Here is a 22,390-nt window from a genome sequence, read left to right as displayed (position 1 = left end):
TAATAAAACAATTTTGATGTTGTGGACTCCATGAAAAGGTCTTAGGGGCTCTGTTATAGACTGAATTGTGTCCCCCTCTCAAGTTCATATGTTGAAGTCCTAACCCCTAGAGTGACTGTACTTGGAGATAGGCCTAGTAAGGAGGTAACTAAGGTTAAATGAAGTCCTAAGGGTGGAGCCCCAGTCCAATAAGACTGGTGTCCTTATAAGAGGAGAAAGAGACACCAGGAGTGCACAGGCACAGAGGAAAGGTAATGTAGGGATACAAGAAGATGGCAGCCAAATACAGAGAGGCCTCACCAGAAACCAACCCTGATGGTATCTTGATCTTGGTCTTTCAGTTTCCAGAACTGTGAGAAAATAAATTTCTGTTGTTTAAACCACCCAGTCTGTGGTATTCTGCTATGGCAGCCCAAGCAGCCTAATACAGACCCTCCGAGGGGTGTGCAGACCATATGATGAGAACTTTTGCCCTAGATATATATTTATTACTATCTTTGTATGTGCTCTGAAAGAAGAGGGCAAAGATCCTTTCAAAGACAAAGACAGAGATCTGGAGCCCAGAAAAAGAAAATTAGATGATATCCAAGAACAGTGAAGAAGATAAATCCCCTGATAAAAATGAGAAAGTAAAAAAATTCCATAGGTAATCCATATAAGCTGGGCTCTCTCACCAATCTATACTTAGCTCTCCCACATACCACATTACTTAGACAATGCTATGAAATTTAAGCCTCCCATTCTCATACCCTTACTATATCACTTCTCTGAATTTCTACCTCTAACTTCTTTTGGTCCTTTGAATATTCATCACTTGTTTGACCTTACAGAATTTGGCTAGGGAGATTTGAGGTGAACTTCCTATCAAATTAAAGTCCCTTTTCTCTTTGACCTTTCAGATATATTCTTTTTTTTTTTTTTTTTTTTTGAGACGGAGTCTCACTGTGTCTCCCAGGCTGGAGTGCAGTGGCGCGATCTCGGCTCACTGCAAGCTCCGCCCCCCTGGTTCACGCCATTCTCCCGCCTCAGCCTCCCAAGTAGCTGGGACTACAGGCTCCCGCTACCGCGCCCGGCTAGTTTTTTGTATTTTTAGTAGAGACGGGGTTTCACCATGTTAGCCAGGATAGTCTCGATCTCCTGACCTTGTGATCCACCCGCCTCGGCCTCCCAAAGTGCTGGGATTACAGGCTTGAGCCACCGCGCCCGGCCGACCTTTCAGATATATTCTAAGAAAAGTATACTGGTTGTCCTCCACTTCTTCTCAATATCCTTGTAATACCTGGTAAATGTGGACATACAGTTCAGACTCTGGCCCTCTGCTCTTCTGTGCCCATGAATATATATATACACATGAACATATGTACATGTGTACACATGGTCAGGCACAAACACATGCAACACATACATACCCTCTTTCTTTAGAGAAAGAAAAATCTATTGAGTATCTACATTCAACTTAAAAATCTATTGAGTATCTATGTGACACCTCAATAAATTCAACCTACTAGGAGAAACCACAAATGACCAAATTAATATCCCCAGAAAAATAAGCAAAGGACAAAAGCAAGCAATGCACAAAAGATGATCTGCAAATGGACAATAAAAATTCAAATATATCCAACTTTATTAATAACTATTTGAATTAAAATTATGGCAATATAATTACTCATCTATCAAAACGGCAAAGGACTAAAAAAACTGACAAAATCCAGCATTGGTAAGGGTCTAGGGAAATATATAATGTCTTATATTGTTTTTGAAATAGAAATTGGTATATCCTTCTGGAGTTACCAAAATAATTACAAGGCACAATCTACCTTCTAAGAATTTGTCTTCACCATATAATCAAAAGTACAAAGATACAATCATAAGTATAGGGCGGTAGTTATTAACTGGGGCTGTCTTACCTCCCAGGAAACACTGGTAATGTTTGGAGGCATTTTTTGTTATCACAACTCAGGGTGGAGAGTGCTACAGATGTCTACTAGGTAGATAACAGATGCTGCTGAACATCTTACAATGCATATAGTACAGTCCCCACAACAAAGAATTATCTGACCCCAAAGTCAACAGTGGTGTTGTTGAGAAACAGTGGTATATGAGAATAAACTATTTTTTACCATTGTGGCTACAACTGCTCCTCCTCAGAAGGGGGAAAAAAAAACACCAGTTCTTATTTAGGCCAAATTCCTATATACTAACTGGCTATATTGGAGGTCAGTGTGCATTAAACCAAACTGCTGTATGGTTCTCCTTCTCCTATATTCATCATCTATTTTGCTGGATATGTAAGTGGATGCAGCCTGATTTCCCAGGAGTGTCTGAGCATTTTCCTCTCACACAGTTAACATGTCAAAACACAAGGGGACTAGAGGTGTCACTCTGTGAACAGAACTTGACAGTCAGCTAACAGTATAAGGTCAAACATTAGGTTTGGGGAAATGAGACAAAGGCATATACCAATTCCTAACAAAGCCTCCTAGGCTACAGAAAGACAGATATTAGGTACAAATTAGACCTAATCCTTTCTAGGATACAGAAAGACAGAGATTAGGTACAAATTAGACAGGGGATTCAAATTCATGAGCTCTGCTTAGAAAGCTGCCTGAATGGCTGGGCGTAGTAGCTCATGCCTGTAATCCCAGGACTTTGGGAGGCCGAGGTGGGTGGATCACCTGAGGTCTGGAGTTCGAGACCAGCCTGGTCAACATGGTGAAACCCTGTCTCTACTAAAAATACAAATAATTAGCTGGGCGTGGTGGCAGGCGCTTGTAATCCCAGCTACTCAGGAGGCTGAGGCAGAAGAATCACTTGAACCCAGGAGGTGGAGGTTGCAGTGAGCCAAGATCGCACCACTGTACTCCAGCCTTGAGATGGAGCAAAACTCCATCTCAGAAAAGAAAGAAAGAAAGCAAGCCGCCTGAACATACACATACACAAAAAATTCTAGACAATATCAATGTTCAGTTAAACACTGAAGTGCCATGGTTCAAGTGTTCAAAGGGAAAACAAAAAAAATCAAGAGATTTAAAATATACCAGATATATATTAAGGGGACAAAGGAAGCCTCAGGAAAGATGAGGACTGAAGTGCCATTACTGTAATTTTCTAAATGTTTCAACAAGACAAGGCATTTCACATGCCATATTCCAGGAAAAGGGCCAGGTGAATAAGGGAACTCCTCCCCACCCCCCACATACCACACAAGATCATGAGAATCACAGTTAACAACTCTTCCCATGACGAAAGCAGGGTAGATAAGAGGGCTGGGATACTCCAAAGAAGGAATAAGGAAAAATTTCTAGCTTAGTTAACAAGAAGAAACATGGTATCATAAATTCAAAGTAGCATTTCTTTTCAAATATCCTGTTATTATCTCTTACCACTAACCCAGAAAGATATTTTCCCTAATTAGCTTAAATTTCATCACATACACGCAATTCTTAAATAGTGTAGAAAGGTCCTGCATATCCTAAACTTTTATAAGTCGAATTCCATTCTTTATATCTAAAGCTACAATATTCCATTCAATGAAATTCTGTGAATCATTCTTTAAAAAATTAATCCCATCTTAAGACATCTGTATAAAATCAAATTTTTATACATGTGCACAAGTGAAAATACAGAACACTTTAAAAACACACAACAAAAATAAGAATAAAATTTGCCTATATTGTATTGCATATTCCCAGAAAGACTCATAACATTGAATAATTTTGTTTTGTTTTGTTTTTGAGACAGAGTTTCGCTCTTGTTGCCCAGGCTGGAGTACAATGGTGTGATCTTGGCTCACTAAAACCTCCGCCTCCCAGGTTCAAGCGATTCTCCTGCCTCAGCCTTCCCAAGTAGCTGAGATTACAGGCATGCACCACCACGCCTGGCTAATTTTTGTATTTTTAGTAGAGACGGGGTTTCTCCATGTTGGTCAGGCTGGTCTCGAACTCCTGACCTCAGGTGGTCCATCCGCCTTGGCCTCCCAAAGTGTTGGGATTACAGGCGTGAGCCACCGCGCCCAGCCAATATTGAATAGTTAATAATAATTTGAACATGAGGTTCGCTGTAAAAGCTGAACAAACCAAATTATATAAAATTTGGCAATAGTCATGAAAATAGAAATCTGAAATTATTGCCAGTTTATTATTGCAAGATGAACTGAGTCTCCCCAAAAGTATGCTTTTCTTAGTCCTAGTTTGGGCTTTGATCTTGCTGATAAGGAATTTAAATTTTGTAGAAGGGATAAGAATTTTACCTGGAAAAACTGGAAAGAATTTTTTTTGTTTTCTTGATATGGAGTTTCACTCTTGTTGCCCAGGCTGGAGAGCAATGGCGCAATCTCGGCTCACCGCAACCTCCACCTCCTAGGTTCAAGCAATTCTCCTGCTTCAGTCTCCCGAGTAGCTGGGATTACAGGCATGCACCACCATGCCCAGTCAATTTTGTATTTTTAGTAGAGATGGGGTTTCTCCATGTTTACGCTGGTCTTGAACTCCTGACCTCAGGTGATCTGCGCACCTCGGCCTCCCAAAGTGCTGGGATTACAGGTGCACCGCGCCCGGCCTGGAAAGAATTCTGTACAGTAAGTAAGAGGAAGGACTGAGGAGTCTGAAAAGGCTGAGAGGGTAGGCTGTTTTGGGGAGAGAAAGTCAGGAAGAGGTAGGATGTGGCAGGTTAAAGAAGAACAAGAAAATCTGAAAAAGAACAAAGATTCTTAAAGGCAATTTATAGGAAGTAAATCTTGCTGGATCAAACTACTCCCTTTATCTCCCTCAAAAAACCCTTTGGGAATAATCTCTATTATTTATCACCAAAAATATAAGTTTATAATTATCTTTGTAATTCTATAATTATTTTTATAATATTTGGCTTGTTTTCTTGTTTGTAAGAAGTCTGGAAGAGAACTTCAAGGACAGAGAATGGTAGTCTAAGGATCAAAACCAATCTGTCCCCCTGCCCCGACCAAATGATTACACCTTGAGTATTCTATCTCTTACTGAAAAATAACATATTTCTCCAAGTTAACCAACCAGTCAGTTTATTGGTTAACTCAAGGTCATAATGAAGCCAAGGGTTCTGGGTCTGGACCCCTTTGATCCATTAACTGTTCTAAACTGAGTTCACAGGTTATATTCACAATGTTTGGTAAGCTGCCTTTCAAAATAAGTAGTTGATTAGTCAGATAAGGGTAGTCAAGAGAGTATGAATGAATCGATGAGAAATCATCACTCCTACTATTGGTAGTAGATTCACTAATTTTGAATCTAAGGCCATATTATTGATAGTTTGTGGGAAAAGGTCAAAGAATCTTCAACAGTTTGGAAAATTACTCTTTTTCAGTTTCATGTAAGCTTTCACAAGAAGGTTCACCATTTAATTTTAAGTCTAAAACAAACCCAAGTGAATACTTTCCAAGAATAAAGGCTACATGCATAAAAGAATTACTACTTAAGGCCGGGCGCGGTGGCTCAAGCCTGTAATCCCAGCACTTTGGGAGGCCGAGACGGGTGGATCACGAGGTCAGGAGATCGAGACCATCCTGGCTAACACGGTGAAACCCCGTCTCTACTAAGAAATACAAAAAAGTAGCCGGGCGAGGTCGCGGGCGCCTGTAGTCCCAGCTACTCGGGAGGCTGAGGCCGGAGAATGGCGTGAACCCAGGAGGCGGAGCTTGCAGTGAGCTGAGATCCGGCCACTGCACTCTAGCCTGGGCAACAGAGCGAGACTCCGTCTCAAAAAAAAAAAAAAAAAAAAAAAAAGAATTACTACTTAAGACAAAATTATATCATTTTAATGATGCCTAAATAGAAGCAATTAAACAATAAGGTGAAAGAATCTATGACAAGTCCTGTTAATTGTTGACTATAGCAGAAGAGTTTTAAAAATCACACATTTTGTTTAAATTCCTCTCATGTAAAAATCCAACAAAGCAATAATGGTAACATAAGTAGTAAGTAACATCAAATTTTTAATCATAAGTGAAAAGACAGTATAAATTGTCTGCTCTTTCCTATTTAACCATCTGGAACATATTACAAACTCTCTGAAAGCAAGAAAAATCTGCAAGTATAATTATACTCTGGGACTATTAGCATGACATGCTTCAATAAATACTCCTAATAGGATCTGCTGATAGAATAACTGGCACTAAAATGGATGGATTTTCATTATCTGCCTATTTGTTCTTACTGGCTAAATGCTCAAAAAAACAATGAACTGTCTATTGAATATAGGAGGAGGGAACATACACCCAGCAAGGACAAAGTACGGCAGTTTGTAGAGGAAGAACAGAAGGAATGAGCATAGATTTGTAAAGGCCTGAGTTCAAATCACATTTTCTCTCCCTCCCTTCCTTCACCTCTCCTCACCCCAAATCTGCATAACTATCCATGCTCTGGTTAAAAGTGACTTGGTTAAGGTAGGCGAATATATTAAATTAAATCTTGAGTTGGCAGAATTCCATCAGCTGAAGGTCTTCAGACCAGATGGTAAACTAGTTACAAGGAACAACATTCACAATTTCCTCTGTTCTTGATGGTTTTTGAGATTTAAAATACAGCCACCTAATTGGAACAGTTATACAAGTGAAGAACTGCATCAACTAGGATTTTCAGGAAGGGAGCTCGGTAGCTGAGCAGCAAAGTCAACAGGGTGCTGTGTCTCATCCGGATATAATGAGTAGTTGAACTAAGCAGCAATAGTTGGAGTGATGAAGATATTAAACTATTTCAACAAGTGTTGGGAGTAAAAAAGGGAGGCCAAATTGTCCGCTTGTGTGAATTACAAAAGTAATTCATTTTTACTACGCAACGTTGGAAAACACAGGTAAATAAAAATAAAATTAAAATCACTCACAGCTGTACTATCTAGAATTAAAGTGAATATCTGCATATGCATTCTTTCTATAAATATCTATATATATAGTTTTATTTTAATAATTATGGAATCATAGTGAATATATTGCTTAAGAGCATCTTTTTTTCACTAAGTTTACGTATGTCCCTTCTCATGTCATTAAATATTCCACAGAGATTTTACTGTCTGTAAAATATTTCTGTGTGTGTGCATGTGTGTGTATCACAGTTTTTAAGAAATGCAGTGATTAGGACTTCAGATTGGCTCCAGTTTTTTTTTTTTTTTTTTTTTTTTTTGGTATTAAATACAATACAGGTACTGTGATGAAGCATAAAATTTTGTTTATATTCTCCAAATAAGCTCCTATGAACACCAAGGTTCCTGGCATGGGGGACTCATTAATGCCATTTAGCCAGGCCTGAGTTTATGGGAGATAACAGATGTCTGAGGGAGACGCTGATGAACTCAGTTGCATACACATTAATCATGAGGTGGCAACAGGACACCCAAGAAGATATGTTCAGATGGCTTTCAAAGAGGTAGAATATAAAGGATTCCGGAATCACTAACACATTGATGATAGTGCAGTGTATGAGATGACCAACAGAACGTGTGCAGAAAGAGAACAGAATGGATTCCTATGGAAGCACTGCAATATTTAAAGAGGGAGACAGTTACAGCTGGAAGAACAAGTGAAAAAGAGAGAAAATGGATAGAGGTAAAAGGAAACCAGCAGAAGTTGAGGTGGAGAGATCATAACGTTCAGTTTCGGGAAGCATTTTTGTACCTGCCAAAACAATAACAACAAACTCTTAGAAAAAAGTGCCCAAAGATAGTGAAGAGTCTGCTAAAATTTAAACCCCAATGAGGCATGAATACTTCTCTCTCAAAGGGCCCTGAAATTCAGCATACCCCAACAACACCACAGTCATTGGAGCAACACGCTTTTACATTCAACATTTCTACCATCCTCCCCAACTTCATACCATAAAGATGCAAACAAGTATTTGATGGTAAGTTTGTAGGACAGTATTATAAACTCTGTTTTTGAGGGGTGGTGTCTAAAACTGCATCTCTCCATTCAAGGTTTTGGCTACTCCTAGTATACTAAGATTTGTCATCACAGTAAACATGTCTATGTTCACAATTTCAACCTCATTTTGTAAACTTTCCAAAGTATTATTTTCAGAATCAATTTTTTACTAACTTGATTTCATTTTTCCCTTCCTCTTTCTAGCCTCTGCTAAATCCTCAGGGATTAAGAGCTTAAGTCCCCTAACAACTGTTTTCCAATGTTTCCAAATACCCACACTAACTGCTGCTCCACTTTCCCCAGTTCTAGTCAGAGACTGCTCACGTCTTGAGCAGGACTATAGTACATATAAAAAACTACAGTACTTATAGGTAGGTGTCATATAGATATACAAGTAGGAGATCAAAAGTGTACTCTTACATCAAGTCACACTCATCAGGTTACCAAAACATGCAGAACTACTGCCTCTGCTTTGGGGGTATTTTTCAAGACCAATTTCATTCATTTTCCTGTAATCCCCAGTATCATTTTATCTGTTACAACATCATCTTCCTTCCCCTAGACTCACATTCCTCCCCTTCCAAGAAATTTTTTATTCATTCCCTTTCACTTTTCCCGGTTTTGCCAAAAGAAATGGTCTTTCCCTTGCATTTTTAATATGCTATTTTATTGGGAGCATTAGAGAAAGATGAAAAGAAATCTGAACCATCAAACCCATACAAGAGCAACAAATGGTATCAAATTAAAACTATGTACTATGGTAACTATGTAACAAATTATTTTCCATCATACGTGAAAAAGGATGATAGGAAAAGGGAAATGTGCAAATAGCAGACACAGTGCATGATGAAATTCACCCCACATACAAATCATCATTTCCATCCTCTGAAGGTTACTGTTCCTCTGTTTCTCTTCTTCTCTCTTCCTCTGATGTATAACCTAATGTGACAATACTACCAAATAACAAGCACGTAGACTCCAAAAAGTGCTATTTGACAGAAAATTCAGTATTACATATAAATAGTGCCATTTTTATTTTACTTTGAAAAACTGTCTGCTTTAGTAAAGACTAAACCTAAAAGTAGGCTCTTAATATTCTAACAGTGAACTGATAAAAGTTTCCTAAGATCCCTGATATTTTCATAAATGTTGGATGAATGGAACACCTTTATAGTAATGACAAATTTCTGCCAACCTTTACTTTTCCTCCTATCTGGACTTACTAATCTAATCCCTCACATTCTCATCCTCTTCCCTCTAGAAAGTCATTCCTCATCTGCAATGGTTTGGCTGAGTAACCCCCTCCTATGTGTCCTAGCATCTAGCAAAGAAAGTAATTGCATATATATCTGTCTGATTATATAGATAAGTGAACTGCAAGCTTCTTGAAAGCAGTAAGACTATGTCTCACTCACTGTTTTATCTCCAGAGCCTAGGACGATGCTTGGCACTTGGTAGATTCTCAACACTGACAGTCAGCATTGGCCCCCACCAGCACCATCAACCAGTACCCATCAGCTGTTCCATCAACAACGTCCTAAACTAAGGCTTACTACAATCTCCTGCTGAGAAGCCAACATAACTTCCTTAGAGGATTCCTTAAGTTCTGATACTAGCTATCTACTGTGTGCAAAGCAATATATTACAGGTTATATTTTATGCTATTTCTTCAAAAACACCGTGAAGTAAAAATAATTACCCTCCTTTACCAACAAAAGAATAAAAGCTCTGTGATAATTTACTTTCTCATAGCTACATAGTAACAAGCAGTTGAGGAGAGATTAATGCCTAAGTCTATCTGACTAAACTGAGGCGATTTCTACTTTGTTATTCTGCTTCCTCGATACCTACATGAAATCAACATACATACATAATTTATCCAAATATATTTTTCTTGCTACATTCTGTAATGTTACAAACCCTTTGGGAATCAATAAAATTAACTCTGTGAATTACCTGGAAGACTGTAAAGATGGTGGGTTAAGATTACATGCTCTGGAATTAGAATGACTACTTGGATTCAAGTAACAATTCTGCTACCCACTAGCTATATAAACTTGAATAATTTAATTTCTCTGTGCTTTGATTTGCTAATCTCTAAAATGGGAATACAAGTGGTAGCTATAGGATTCTTGTGAATAATAAATGACAAGATATGTGAAGGACTTAGAATGGAGCCTAGCACATAACAATATTAATACTAACAGCTAGAATTAGTGCACGCTTACAATATATGTTACCTTATCTTCAATAGCATTAGGTTTTATTATTTAATTATCTAAGTTTACATGAAGAAATAATTGACTTTTTCTATGTCGGTGGTTCTCAAACTTGTAATGCATCAGAATTATCTAGGAGGCTTTTAAACATACCCACAGGCCCTGCACCTTAGAGATTCTGACATGTAGGTGTGGGGTGGGCTTTAGAAATTATTCTTTTGAAAATTTTCCAAGAGGATTCCCACTCTCTGGGATATGAGAATATGCTGGGCTAGAGATCTTAAAACATTTCCATTTTAAACATCTCATATAAAGAATGAAAATGGGCTAGGCGCAATAACTCATACCTGTAATCCCAGCACTTTGGGAGGCCGAGGCAGGCAGATCACTTGAGCCCAGGAGTTCAAGAGTAGCCTGAAAAACATGACAAAACCCTGTCTCTCCAAACAAAACAAAACAAAAAAGTAGCCAGGTGTGGTGGTGTATACCTATAGTTCCAGCTACACAGGAGGTTGAGGATCCCCTGACCCTGGGTGGTTGAGGCTGCATGCAGTGAGCTGTGATCACATTACTGCACAACAGCCTGGATAACAGAATGAGACCCCATATCAAAAAAAAAAAAAAAGAATGAAAATGAATCAAGGCAATAAGCAGAAAAGCAAGTAATGAAGCTTCCAGATACTCCTGGGGCATATAAGAATCCTAGTAACCTAGAGTTAGAAAGGATTGAGAAAAAAGTTTAGGCCTCTGAAGTCAGGTAAGACACCATCAGAGAAAGACAGGGCCCAAGAAGGACAATAACATCAGGAAAAGGGTAAATTCAAACATTAAAAAACACCTTCAAAGGCAGACATCAAAGAAAAGTAACCTCTTGGCCTTACCAAAGGCATCATGGCTTGGATCATCTATGCTATGTGGATAGTCCTAAAAATCAAAAGTTGGGGTGCAGCAGGACCTTCTCTGCTTCAAGCCCAGGCAGATCTCCAGGCAACTGGAGCACCCATTCACTTGGATCAGCAGGCTGAGCCAGCCTACTCTCCCTATGCCAAGACCATGGTAAAGCAGGGCACTCTTTGCCCCATTCCCGGGCATAGCTTCAGGCAGTCAGAGGACCCGTTTGCCTGGATTGCCAGCCTGAGACGCCCCATCCTTCCTGTGTAGAGATGGTGGTATAGCAGGGCCCTCTGCACTCTGCACCTAGGCAGATCTCCAGGTACCTGGAGCACCCACTCTCCTGCATTAAGAGTTCAGGCCTCCACCCCTGCCTGTGCAGAGAACTTGGGGCCAAGGAGGTTTCCCAGCTCCATGCCTATGACCACCTCTGGGTGCTTGATGGCTACCCACTGGCTTCTCCCTCAGTGTTAGTGATTGTGCCTGCCATCAGGGGACTGTAGGTGGCCTGGTCCCACCCATCTTGCTTCCCACTTCCCTGGGGCTGAGCAGGGAGCTCAGGCCACTGTGCACTCCACATATCAGCCCAATGCCTGAGGCAACAGAGAGTTTCTTCCTGTAAAAAAGCATCAAGTGTATAGCTAGCCACATTGGCTACAGCTGGCTAAGTGATCTTACCCATAAGCGCCATCTACTGGCTTGTAGGTCGAAACCTACAGCCCAATATAAAATCTGTCCAAAGAAGTATATAAGGCTATAGAAGCAAAGCCAAAAGATGCTACCCGGCATTCTCTACAATCATATCCCCTACGGAGTTGGGGAAGGGAAAGGGAAAGAAAAAAAACATTACAGGGACAGGAAAAGAAAAAGGAAAAAATCTTACCTGCATGAAAATAATTACAAAAATCAAAAGTGCCAGTGTTTCCAGATGAGAAGGAACCAGTGTAAGAATTCTGGCCAAACGAAAAACCTGAATGTAGTGACACCACTTGATAATCACACTAGCTCTCCAGCAACGGTCCCTAACCAAAATGGAAACTCAGAAATGACGGATAAAGAATTCAAAGCATGAATTACAAGGAAGCTCATTGGGATCCAAAAAAAGGTTGAAAATCAACACAAAGAAACTTGTAAATCATTCTAAGAAATGAACGAGGCAATAAACACCTTAAAAAGAAGTCAATCAGAACTTTTGGAATTGAAAACTCACTTAAGGAATTTCAAAACATTAGGGAAAGATTTATCAATAGACTGGACTAAGCAGAAGAAAGAATTTCAGAGCTTGAAGACTCATCTTTTGAACTGATCTAGTCAGATAAAAATACAGAAAAAAGAATTCAAAAAAAGGAACAAAGTCTTTAAGAAATATGCGATTATGTAAAGCAACCAAACCTACTAATTGCTTGCATTCCTGAGATGGAGAAAAAGAAAACAACCTGGAAAACATATTTGAGGGAATAATTCAAGAAAATTTCCCGCCGGGCGCGGTGGCTCAAGCCTGTAATCCCAGCACTTTGGGAGGCCGAGGCGGGTGGATCACGAGGTCAGGAGATCGAGACCATCCTGGCTAACATGGTGAAACCCCGTCTCTACTAAAAATACAAAAAACTAGCCGGGTGTGGTGGCGGGCGCCTGTAGTCCCAGCTACTTGGAGGCTGAGGCGGGAGAATGGCGTGAACCCGGGAGGTGGAGCTTGCAGTGAGCCGAGATCGCGCCACTGCACTCCAGCCTGGGCGACAGAGCGAGACTCCGTCTCAAAAAAAAAAAAAAAAAAAAAAAAAAAAAAAAAAAAGAAAATTTCCCTCATCTTGCAAGAGAGGTAGACATCCAGTTACAAGAAATTCAGAGAACACCTGTGAGATACTACACAAAATAAACATCACCAAGACAAAAAAATCACAAAACGATTCAAGGTCAATGCTAACGAGAAAATCTTAAAGGCAGTCAGAGAAAAAGGTCAGAGGAAACTCCATCAGGCTAGCAGTGGACTTCTCAGGAGAAACTGTATAAGATTGGGGGCCTATTTTCAGCATTCTTAAAGTAATTCCAACCAAGAATTTAATATCCTGCCAAACTAAGCTTCATAAGCAAAGAAGAAATGAAATCTTTTCCAGACAAGCAAGCGCTAGATAATTCGTTACCACTAGACCAGTCTTACAAGAGATCCTTAAGGGAATTCTAAACATGGAAATTAAAGAAAAATAACCTCCCACCACAAAAACACAATTAAGCACACAGCTCACAGACCCTATAAAGCAACCACACAATAGAAACTACAAAGTGACTAGCTAACAACTTCACAATAGGATCAAAACCTCACATATCAATATTAATCTTGAATGTAAATGGTTTAAATGCCCCACTTAAAAGGCATAGAGCTGAATTGGATTTAAAAAAAATAAAATAAAAACACCCATCTATCTGTTGCCTTCAAGAGACCCATCCCGCATATAACAATACCCATGGGCTCAAAGTAAAGGGGTGGAGAAAGATCTATCATGCAAATGAAAAACAAAAAGGAACAGGGGTTGCAATTCTTACAACATATAAAAGAGACTTTAACAGTAAAAAAAGCACAAAGAAGGACATTACATTACAATAAAGGGTTCAATTCAACAAAAAGACTTAACTATCCTAAATATAAACCTACCGGACACTGGAGCACCAACTCATAAAACAAAAAAGGGAATGCTTATACGTTGTTAGTGGGAATGCAAATTACTTCACCCACTGTGGAAAGCAATATGGAGGTTTCTCAAAGAACTTACAACAGAACTACCATTTGGCCCAGCAAACCCAATGCTACGTACATATCCAAAAGAATATAAATTATTATGCCAAAAAGACACATGCACTCTTATGTTCATTGCAGCACTCTTTACAATAGCAAAAACATAGAGGCAATCTAGATGCCCAATAGTAGATCAGACAAACTAAATGTGGCACACGTATACCAGGAAATATTATGCAGCTGTAAAAGAGAATAAAATCAAGTCACTTGCGACAACATGGATGCAACTGGAGGCCATTATTCTAAGCAAATTAACACACAGGAACAGGAAATCAAATACTGCATGTTCTCATTTATGAGTGGGAACTAAACATTGGGCACTCATGGACTTAAAGATGGCAAAGACAGACACTGGGACTAACAGAGCAGGGAGGGAGGGATGGGAGCAAGGGTTAAAAAATTAACTGTTGCGTACTATGTTCACTACCTGGGTGACAAGGTCATTCATACCCCAAACCTCAGCATTACACAATATACCCATGCAACAAACCTGAACATATACCCCCTGAATCTAAAATAAAAGTTAAAATTTTTTTTAAGAGGTGAGAATTTCAAGTTAAAACCTATGTTCATAGATCCCTAACTCCAAGCACATAGTAGAAAGAAATAAAAAAACCTTCCCTGGAGGAATGCACTGTGAACCCAAGTCTAAAGAGTTACCACAGTCACACAGGGTTCCAATTAAAAAAAGAAGTTCATGATTCAAAAAAAAAAAAAAAAAATCACAACAAATACAATTAAATAAGGCACTAGGCCAGGCACGGTGGCTCACGTCTGTAATCCCAGCACTTTGGGAGGCTGAGGCGGGTGGATCACGAGGTCAGGAGATCAAGACCATCCTGACTAACGCTGTGAAACCCCGTCTCTACTAAAAATATAAAAATACATTAGCCAGGCGTGGTGGCCGGCGCCTGTAGTCCCAGCTACTTGGGAGGCTGAGGCAGGAGAATGGCGTGAACCTGGGAGGTGGAGCTGGTAGTGAGTGGAGATCACGCCACTGCACTCCAGCCTGGACGACAGAGCAAGACTCCGTCTCAAAAAAAATTAAATAAATAAATTAATTAATTAATTAAATAAGGCACTATTAGAAAGAGCCAGAGAAAACAAACAACAAAATTTGTAGTAAAATTTCAGATATTAGAATTATCAAATACAGAATATTAAATATGCTTAATACATTAAGAGAAAAAGATGGAACAAATCAAAAATACTAGTAAAGCTCGAGAGAATATAAAAAAACAAACGGGCAAATCTGAAAAATAACCAAATAGAACTACAAGAATTGAAAAACATCACAAGTAAAATCATAATGGAAGAAGTAAATAAACAGAGTCAGTGAACTGTTACACGGAAATGACAAAACTATTCAGAATGCAGCCTACAGGCCGGGCGCGGTGGCTCACGCCTGTAATCCCAATACTTTGGGAGACTGATGCAGAAGGATCATGAGGTCAGAAGATCAAGGCCAACTTGGCTAACGTGGTAAAACCCTGACTCTACAAAAAAAAAAAAAAAAAAAAATTAGCCGGGCGTGGTGGCAAGCACCTGTAGTCCCAGCTATTCCGTAGGCTGAGGAGGAGAATCGGTGAACTGGGAGGTGGAGGTTGCAGTGCGCAGAGACAGCGCCACTGCACTCCAGCCTGGGTGACAGAGTGGCACTCTGTCTCAAAAAAAAAAAAAAAAAAGGAATGCAACCTACAGTCACAAAGAAATGAAAAATATAGGAGGTTAAAAGACATGCTAAGGCCGGGCGCGGTGGCTCAAGCCTGTAATCCCAGCACTTTGGGAGGCCGAGACGGGCGGATCACGAGGTCAGGAGATCGAGACCATCCTGGCTAACACGGTGAAACCCCGTCTCTACTAAAAATACAAAAAAAAAAACGAGCCGGGCGAGGTGGCGGGCGTCTGTAGTCCCAGCTACCCGGGAGGCTGAGCCAGGAAAATGGCGTGAACCCGGGAGGTGGAGCTTGTAGTGAGCTGAGATCCGGCCACTGCACTCCAGCCTGGGCGACAGAGCAAGACTCCGTCTCAAAAAAAAAAAAAAAAAAAAGACATGCTAGAGAAAATGGAACAATTACTACCAGAAAGACTACATTCCCTGATCACAATGCAATTCAAAGTCAATAAGAAAAAGACATAAAATTGTCATACATTTCAAAACTTAAAGCCATACCATATGACTCAAGGAAAAAGCTATAAATATTTTTAAAACCAAGAATGAAAAAATAATGAAAACACTACATTTCGAAATCATAAAATGTAGTAAAAGCAATACTCAGAGAATGTATTCCCATCAATGCTTTCGTTAGAAAAGAAGAATGACTGAAAATTGAGCTAAATGTCTAAGAAGTTACCAGAAAGAACTTCCTCACCAAGAAAAAAAAAGGCACAAATATAAAAGCACAAATTGATGAAACAGAAATCAAACACACAACAAAGAGAATAATTAAACCAAAAGTTGGTCCTTTTTTATTTTTTAAGAGGTCTTGTTATGTTACCCAGGATGGAGGTGCAGTGGCTATTCACAAGCACAATCATAACACACTGCAGCCTTTAACTCCTGGACTCCAGCAATCCTTCTAGTCTCAGCCTCCAGAGTTGCTGGGATGGCCCTGCTCCACCACACCCAGCCTGGTTCTTTGAAATGACTTTAAAAAATACTGCCAATGAGATCAAGAAAGAAAATAACACAAGGTAATTAAAAATGAAAGGGAGAACTTAACAACTGAGAAAGCAAAGATCAATGTTTTTGTTGAAAACATTTAACTAATAGATTTGAAAACAAATGTAAACAGTAAATTCAATTAAAAAGATACATAACCCATTAAAACTAACCTAGGACACAGTGATATAAACATATGGTTAAATAAATATTTTAAATGGAGAACAAGAAACAAATCTTTCTTACAGAAGAATTTCAAATAATTTATGTAGCTACTCCTCCCTCTGGGAGGTGAAACTTAATTCCCAGGTCTTCAGCCTTGAAGGTGATTTAGTAACTTGCTTTCAAACAATTAAGTAGGGAAAAGAAAAAATAATGACTTTACAGTGAGTAACATGGCAATCACTACTTTACCAAGTGATGAAGGTTAATTTAACACCATCAGTGATGTCATGGATATTACATGCCCCCTAAAATGATGTGATGAGAAAGGCCTTTCCTCTCTATGTTAGTTTTCCCACAATCCCACAAGGAAAACATCAGACAAACGCCGACAGAGAGAATATCTGCCCAGTACTCCTCAAGAGGAAAAATCAAGGTCACAAAAATAAAGAAAACCAGAAAGTGTCATAGACCAGAGGAGACTGGGAAGACATGACAATTAAATACAATGTGATACTCTGGGAACCCTGGACAGAAAGAGCATATAGGATATAAATGAAACAAACAAACAAACAAACAAAAACAATATTTAAAAAACCCTGTTGAAATCTAAATAAGGTCTAAAGTTCAGTGAGCCGGTATCAGTTTCTTAGTTTTGACAAATGTACCTAATGGGAGAACTGGCCAGGTGTGGTGGCTCATGTCTATAATCCCAGCACCTGGGGAGGCTGAGGCGGGCGGATCACGAGGTCTGGAGATAGAGGCCATGCTGGCTAACACAGTGAAACCCCCTCTCTACTAAAAATAAGAAAAAAATAGCAGGTGCCTGTAGTCCCAGCTACTCAGGAGGCTGAGGCAGGAGAACTGCTTGAACACTGGAGGCGGAGGTTGCAGTGAGCAGAGAAAGTGACATTGCACTCCAGCCTGGGAGACAGAGCAAGACTCTATCTCAAAATAATAATAATAATAATACTAATACGGGAACTGGGTGATCTCATTGACAGTATTTTTAAAAGTCATTTCAAATGGGAATTCAATATACTATTCTTGCAACTCTTCTGTAAATCTAAAATTACTGCTAAAAAAGTTGTTTTCTGAAAGATGACACAAGAAGACATGAAAAGACTAAATAATCCTATAGTCATGAAGGAAACTAAACCAATAATTTACAATCTTCTCTAAAACTACGAGTTAGTTTTGCTTAAAAATACAACATTTAGTGACTAAGCGATAAACTTACTTAGAATCAACTCCAAACAGGCTTTGTTTTGTGTTCTTGGTATAAGATTGTCCAGCCTTAAAGGTGTATTGTATGGTATTACATAAGAAAATACAGGTATGAAAAAGAAAAACTAATTCAACCACAATAATTTTTAAAAATCTCACAAAGAAAGTTGAGTTTTACCAAACTCAAAGAACAATTTCAGTCTTATGTAAACTCTTCAAGAAAGAGAAAATATTCATTCCCCAACTCATTTTATGAAGCCAGTATAACCTTAATACCAAAACCAAATAGTGTAAGAAATGAAAATAAATAGGTCAATCTCACTTTTTTTTTTTTCTTGAGGCGGAGTCTCACTCTATCTCCCAGGCTGGAGTGCAGTGGTGCGATCTCCGCTCCCCCCACCCCCGCCCCCACCCCCGGGTTCACACCATTCTCCTCCCTCAGCCTCCAGAGGAGCTGGAATTACAGGCGCCCGCGACTACGCCCAGATAAATTTTTGTATTTTTAGTAGAGATGGGGTTTCACCGTGTTAGCCAGGATGGTCTTGATCTCCTGACCTCGTGATCCACTCGCCTTGGCCTCCCGAAGTGCTGGGATTACAGGCGTGAGCCACCGCACCTGGCCAGTCTCACTCTTGATCATAGATGCAAAATTGTACATAAACACAAGTATCCCTCATAATTCAAACTCAACACAGAAAATGACTATAGCAAATTTTATTAAAGATATAGCTGATATCCTGTTATTCCAACTTATCTTAATAAAATATAAATATCAAATAGACCCCAAAAAAAACAAAAAACAAAAAAACACAGTATCCCTCACTGTTCATATTCTAACTACTGACTCTCCAAAATTCAGGGTTTCCCAAATTATGCAATACAACATCTGTCTGACACCAAATAATTTCAAAATTAAATAGTGCCGCTTTCCTTTCAATGATGTATTATCCTTATAAATCTGAGTTTATGGTAGTTGCTGTGAAAAAGAACATCCCTGCCAGGTGCAGTGGCTCACGAGGTCAGGAGATTGAAACCATCCTGTCTAACACGGTGACACCCCGTCTCTACTAAAAATACAAAAAATTAGCCGGGCGTGGTGGTGGGCGCCTATAGTCCCAGCTCCTCGGGAGGCTGAGGCAGGAGAATGGCGTGAACCCGGGAGGCGGAGCTTGCAATGAACCGAGATCGCCCCACTGCACTCCAGCCTGGGCGACAGAGCGAGACTCCGTCTCAAAAAAAAAAAAAAAAAAGAAAAAAAAAGAAAAGAAAAGAAAAAGAAAAGAAAAGAAAGAAAGAAAAAGAGCACCCCTGAGTGAAAATCAACACGGAACAAGAAGTGAGCATGGCAACCGCAATGCCTTATCTGATTCCAAGGTCTGAGAAGTTATGCATTGCTCTGAGGTGCACACATATCCCATTAGCAAGGGACTGTGGTTATTTACAATTAAAATAAAAATATATTGAATTTATGTGTATGATTTTTTCAAATAACTAACAAGTTATAAGGACATACATACTAACTTGTTTGAAACTAAATAAATGTAGTTGTTAGGTATTTCTTTGATTTGAGGATACCATGAACTGGAAAGTTTGGGAGTATCTGAAATACTCATATAACATGGTATTTCTCACTATCCAAACTAGGACTGAAAAAAATGGAGATAGCAAAAAATATTTCAAACTGAAGAAAGTGATGAACAAAAGATTAATACATCTCATGACCAAGCTGAGTTTATGCTAGAAATACAAGTGCAGTTTAACATTATGAAAGTATGAGGCTTCCTTTTCCGCCATCTTTCCGCGCCGCCACAATGGTGCGCATGAATGTCCTGGCTGATGCTCTCAAGAGCATCAACAATGCCGAAAAGAGAGGCAAACGCCAGGTGCTTATTAGGCCGTGCTCCAAAGTCATCGTCCGGTTTCTCACTGTGATGATGAAGCATGGTTACATTGGCGAATTTGAAATCATTGATGATCACAGAGCTGGGAAAATTGTTGTGAACCTTACAGGCAGGCTAAACAAGTGTGGAGTGATCAGCCCCAGATTTGATGTGCAACTCAAAGATCTAGAAAAATGGCAGAATAACCTGCTTCCATCCCGCCAGTTTGGTTTCATTGTACTGACAACCTCAGCTGGCATCATGGACCATGAAGAAGCAAGACGAAAACACACAGGAGGGAAAATCCTGGGATTCTTTTTCTAGGGATGTAATACATACATTTACAAATAAAATGCCTCATGGAAAAAAAAAAAAAAAAAAAGAAAGTATGAGGCCAGGCGTTGTGGCTCACGCCTGTAATCCCAACACTTTGGGAGGCCGAGGCGGGTGGATAACCTGAGGTCAGGAGTTCGAGACCAGCCTGGCCAACATGGCGAAACCCTGTCCCTAGTAAAAATACAAAAATTAGCTGGGCATGGTGGCAGGCGCCTGTAATCCCAGCTACTTGGGAGGCTGATACAGCAGAATCTCTTTAACCTGAGAGGTGGAGGGACGTTGCAGTGAGCCAAGATTGCACCACTGTACTCCAACCTTGGCAACAGAGACTCTGTCACCAAAGAAATTTATAATAACAATAAAAATAAAAAAAATAAAAATTATGAAGGTATAAATATCATTCACAAGATTAAGAAAACAAAAGAGAAATCCCAAATGTTCATCTCAATCATTACTGGTAAAACGTTAGATTAAACTCAGCATTCCCGATAAAATAAAATAAAAAAAATCTTAAAGAGAACCTCCTTGCTTCATAAAGGTAATATAGAGAACACAGAACACACTGTAGATACCTGTGAAATACATGAGGCATGCTCTTTAAAATTACAAATAACACCCATTAATCCCCACTTCTATCCAACACTGTACAAGTCTAGCCAGCACAGTAACAGGTAGGAAAAGGTATAGGAATTGGTATGAAAGAAACAAAACTTGGCCAAAAGATGGGAGAAGAGAAACTAAATGATAATGCATGGCAGATTTTTGTGGGCCAAGCCTAAAAGTGGCATAGATTACTTCTACTCACATTCTACTGACTAGAATTCATTTACATGGCCATTCCTGATGCAAGAGAGGTGGAAAATTCAACCTAACTCTGTGCCCAGGAAGAAGAGGAAATTTTCAGTGTATATCTAGCCATCCTCTGCCACAAACCAAAATGGAAAATAATTTGGCATTATCTGAAATTGAATACGCACAAACCCCATAACTCAGCAATTCTACTTCTAGGAAGAGATACTTTTGCACATGCATACCACAAAATAAGTTTAAGAATACTCATCGCTCAGTTGTTCATAGTAGAAAAAAACAATGTATCAATCAACAATAGAACAAACTGTCACATACCCATAACTGAATAGTATAAAGCCAGGAAAATAAATGTCCTACACAGCAACATAAATAAGTCTTTAAAAATTGAAAAAATGTAAAACGTAGATAGTAGAAGAACACATACAATATACAGGCATACCTCCTTTTATTGCACTTTGACTTACTGGGCTTTGCAGATACTGTGTTTTTTATTAATTGAAGGTTTGTGGCAACCCTGATCCAAGCAAGTCTATCGGTGCCATTTTTCCAAAAGCATGTGTTCACTTTGTGCCTCTGTGTCACATTTTGGAAAATCTCACAATATCTCAAACTTTTTCATTATTATTATCTCTTTTATGATGATCTGTAATCAGTGATCTTTCGTGTTACTACTGTAATTGTTTTGGGGCACCATGAACATGTAAGCCCATATAAGGCAGTGAACTTAATCAACAAATGTGTATGTTCTAACTGTTCCACCAAACCAGCCATCTCCCTATTACCTGAGACACGATAATACTAAAATTAGGTCCATTAATAACCCTACAATAGCCTTTAACTGTTCAAGTGAAAGAAAGAGTCACATGCCTCTCACTTTAAATCAAAAGCTGGAAATGATTAAGCTTAGAGAGAAAGGCACGGCAAAAGCCAAGACAGGCTGGAACTAGGCCTCTTACACCAGTCAGAGAAGTTGTGAGTGCAAAGGAAAAGTTCTTGAAGGAAATTTAAAGTGCTACTCCAGTGAACACACTAACAGTAAGACAGCAAAACAGCCTTGTTGCTCATATGGGTAAAGTTTTAGTGGTCTGGATAGATCAAACCAGCCACAGCATTCCCTTATGCCAAAACCTGATCCAGAGCAAGACCCCCAACTATCTTCAATTCTATGAAGACAGCGAGATGAGGAAGCTGCAGAAGTTTGAAGCTAACAGACATTGGTTCATGATGGTTAAAGAAGCTGTCTCCATAACATAAAAGTGCAAGATAAAGCAGCAAGTGCTGATGGAGATACTGCAGCAAGTTATCCAGAAGATCTAACTATGATGAAAGTGGCCACAGTAAACAGCAGACTTCAATGTAGATGAAACAGCCTTCTATTGGAAGAAGATGCCATTCAGGACTTTCATAGTTAGAGAGGAGACACCAATGCCCAGGTTCACAGCTTCAGACGACAGGCTAACTTAACTCTTATTAGTGGCTAATGCAGCTGGCGACTTTAAGGTAAAGACAGTGCACAGTGACTATTCCAAA

The 22,390-nt window shown here is 39.4% G+C and overlaps 2 protein-coding genes across 9 annotated transcripts in view; one reads left to right on the top strand and one right to left on the bottom strand.

The window, feature by feature from the left end:
* The window catches only part of NCOA1 (nuclear receptor coactivator 1), a 279,235-nt gene that overhangs the window by 151,385 nt on the left and 105,460 nt on the right, over positions 1 to 22,390 (bottom strand). The gene's annotated exons all lie outside the window — the stretch shown is intronic.
* LOC103876796 (40S ribosomal protein S15a) lies at positions 19,613 to 20,096 on the top strand. The gene has a single exon (XM_017947333.3). The coding sequence runs from the start codon at positions 19,646 to 19,648 to the stop codon at positions 20,036 to 20,038; it is 393 nt and encodes a 130-aa protein (XP_017802822.1). The 5' UTR covers positions 19,613 to 19,645; the 3' UTR covers positions 20,039 to 20,096.

Source organism: Papio anubis, chromosome 14, assembly GCF_008728515.1.
Source record: "Papio anubis isolate 15944 chromosome 14, Panubis1.0, whole genome shotgun sequence".
Lineage (NCBI taxonomy): Eukaryota > Metazoa > Chordata > Mammalia > Primates > Cercopithecidae > Papio > Papio anubis.
The sequence above is the reverse complement of the archived record's forward strand: the minus strand, read 5'-3'. Positions and strand labels throughout refer to the sequence as shown.

Excerpts from the sequence above, each read along its gene's own strand:
- LOC103876796 (XM_017947333.3), top strand. The coding sequence starts at position 19,646 with ATGGTGCGCATGAATGTCCTGGCTGATGCTCTCAAGAGCATCAACAAT.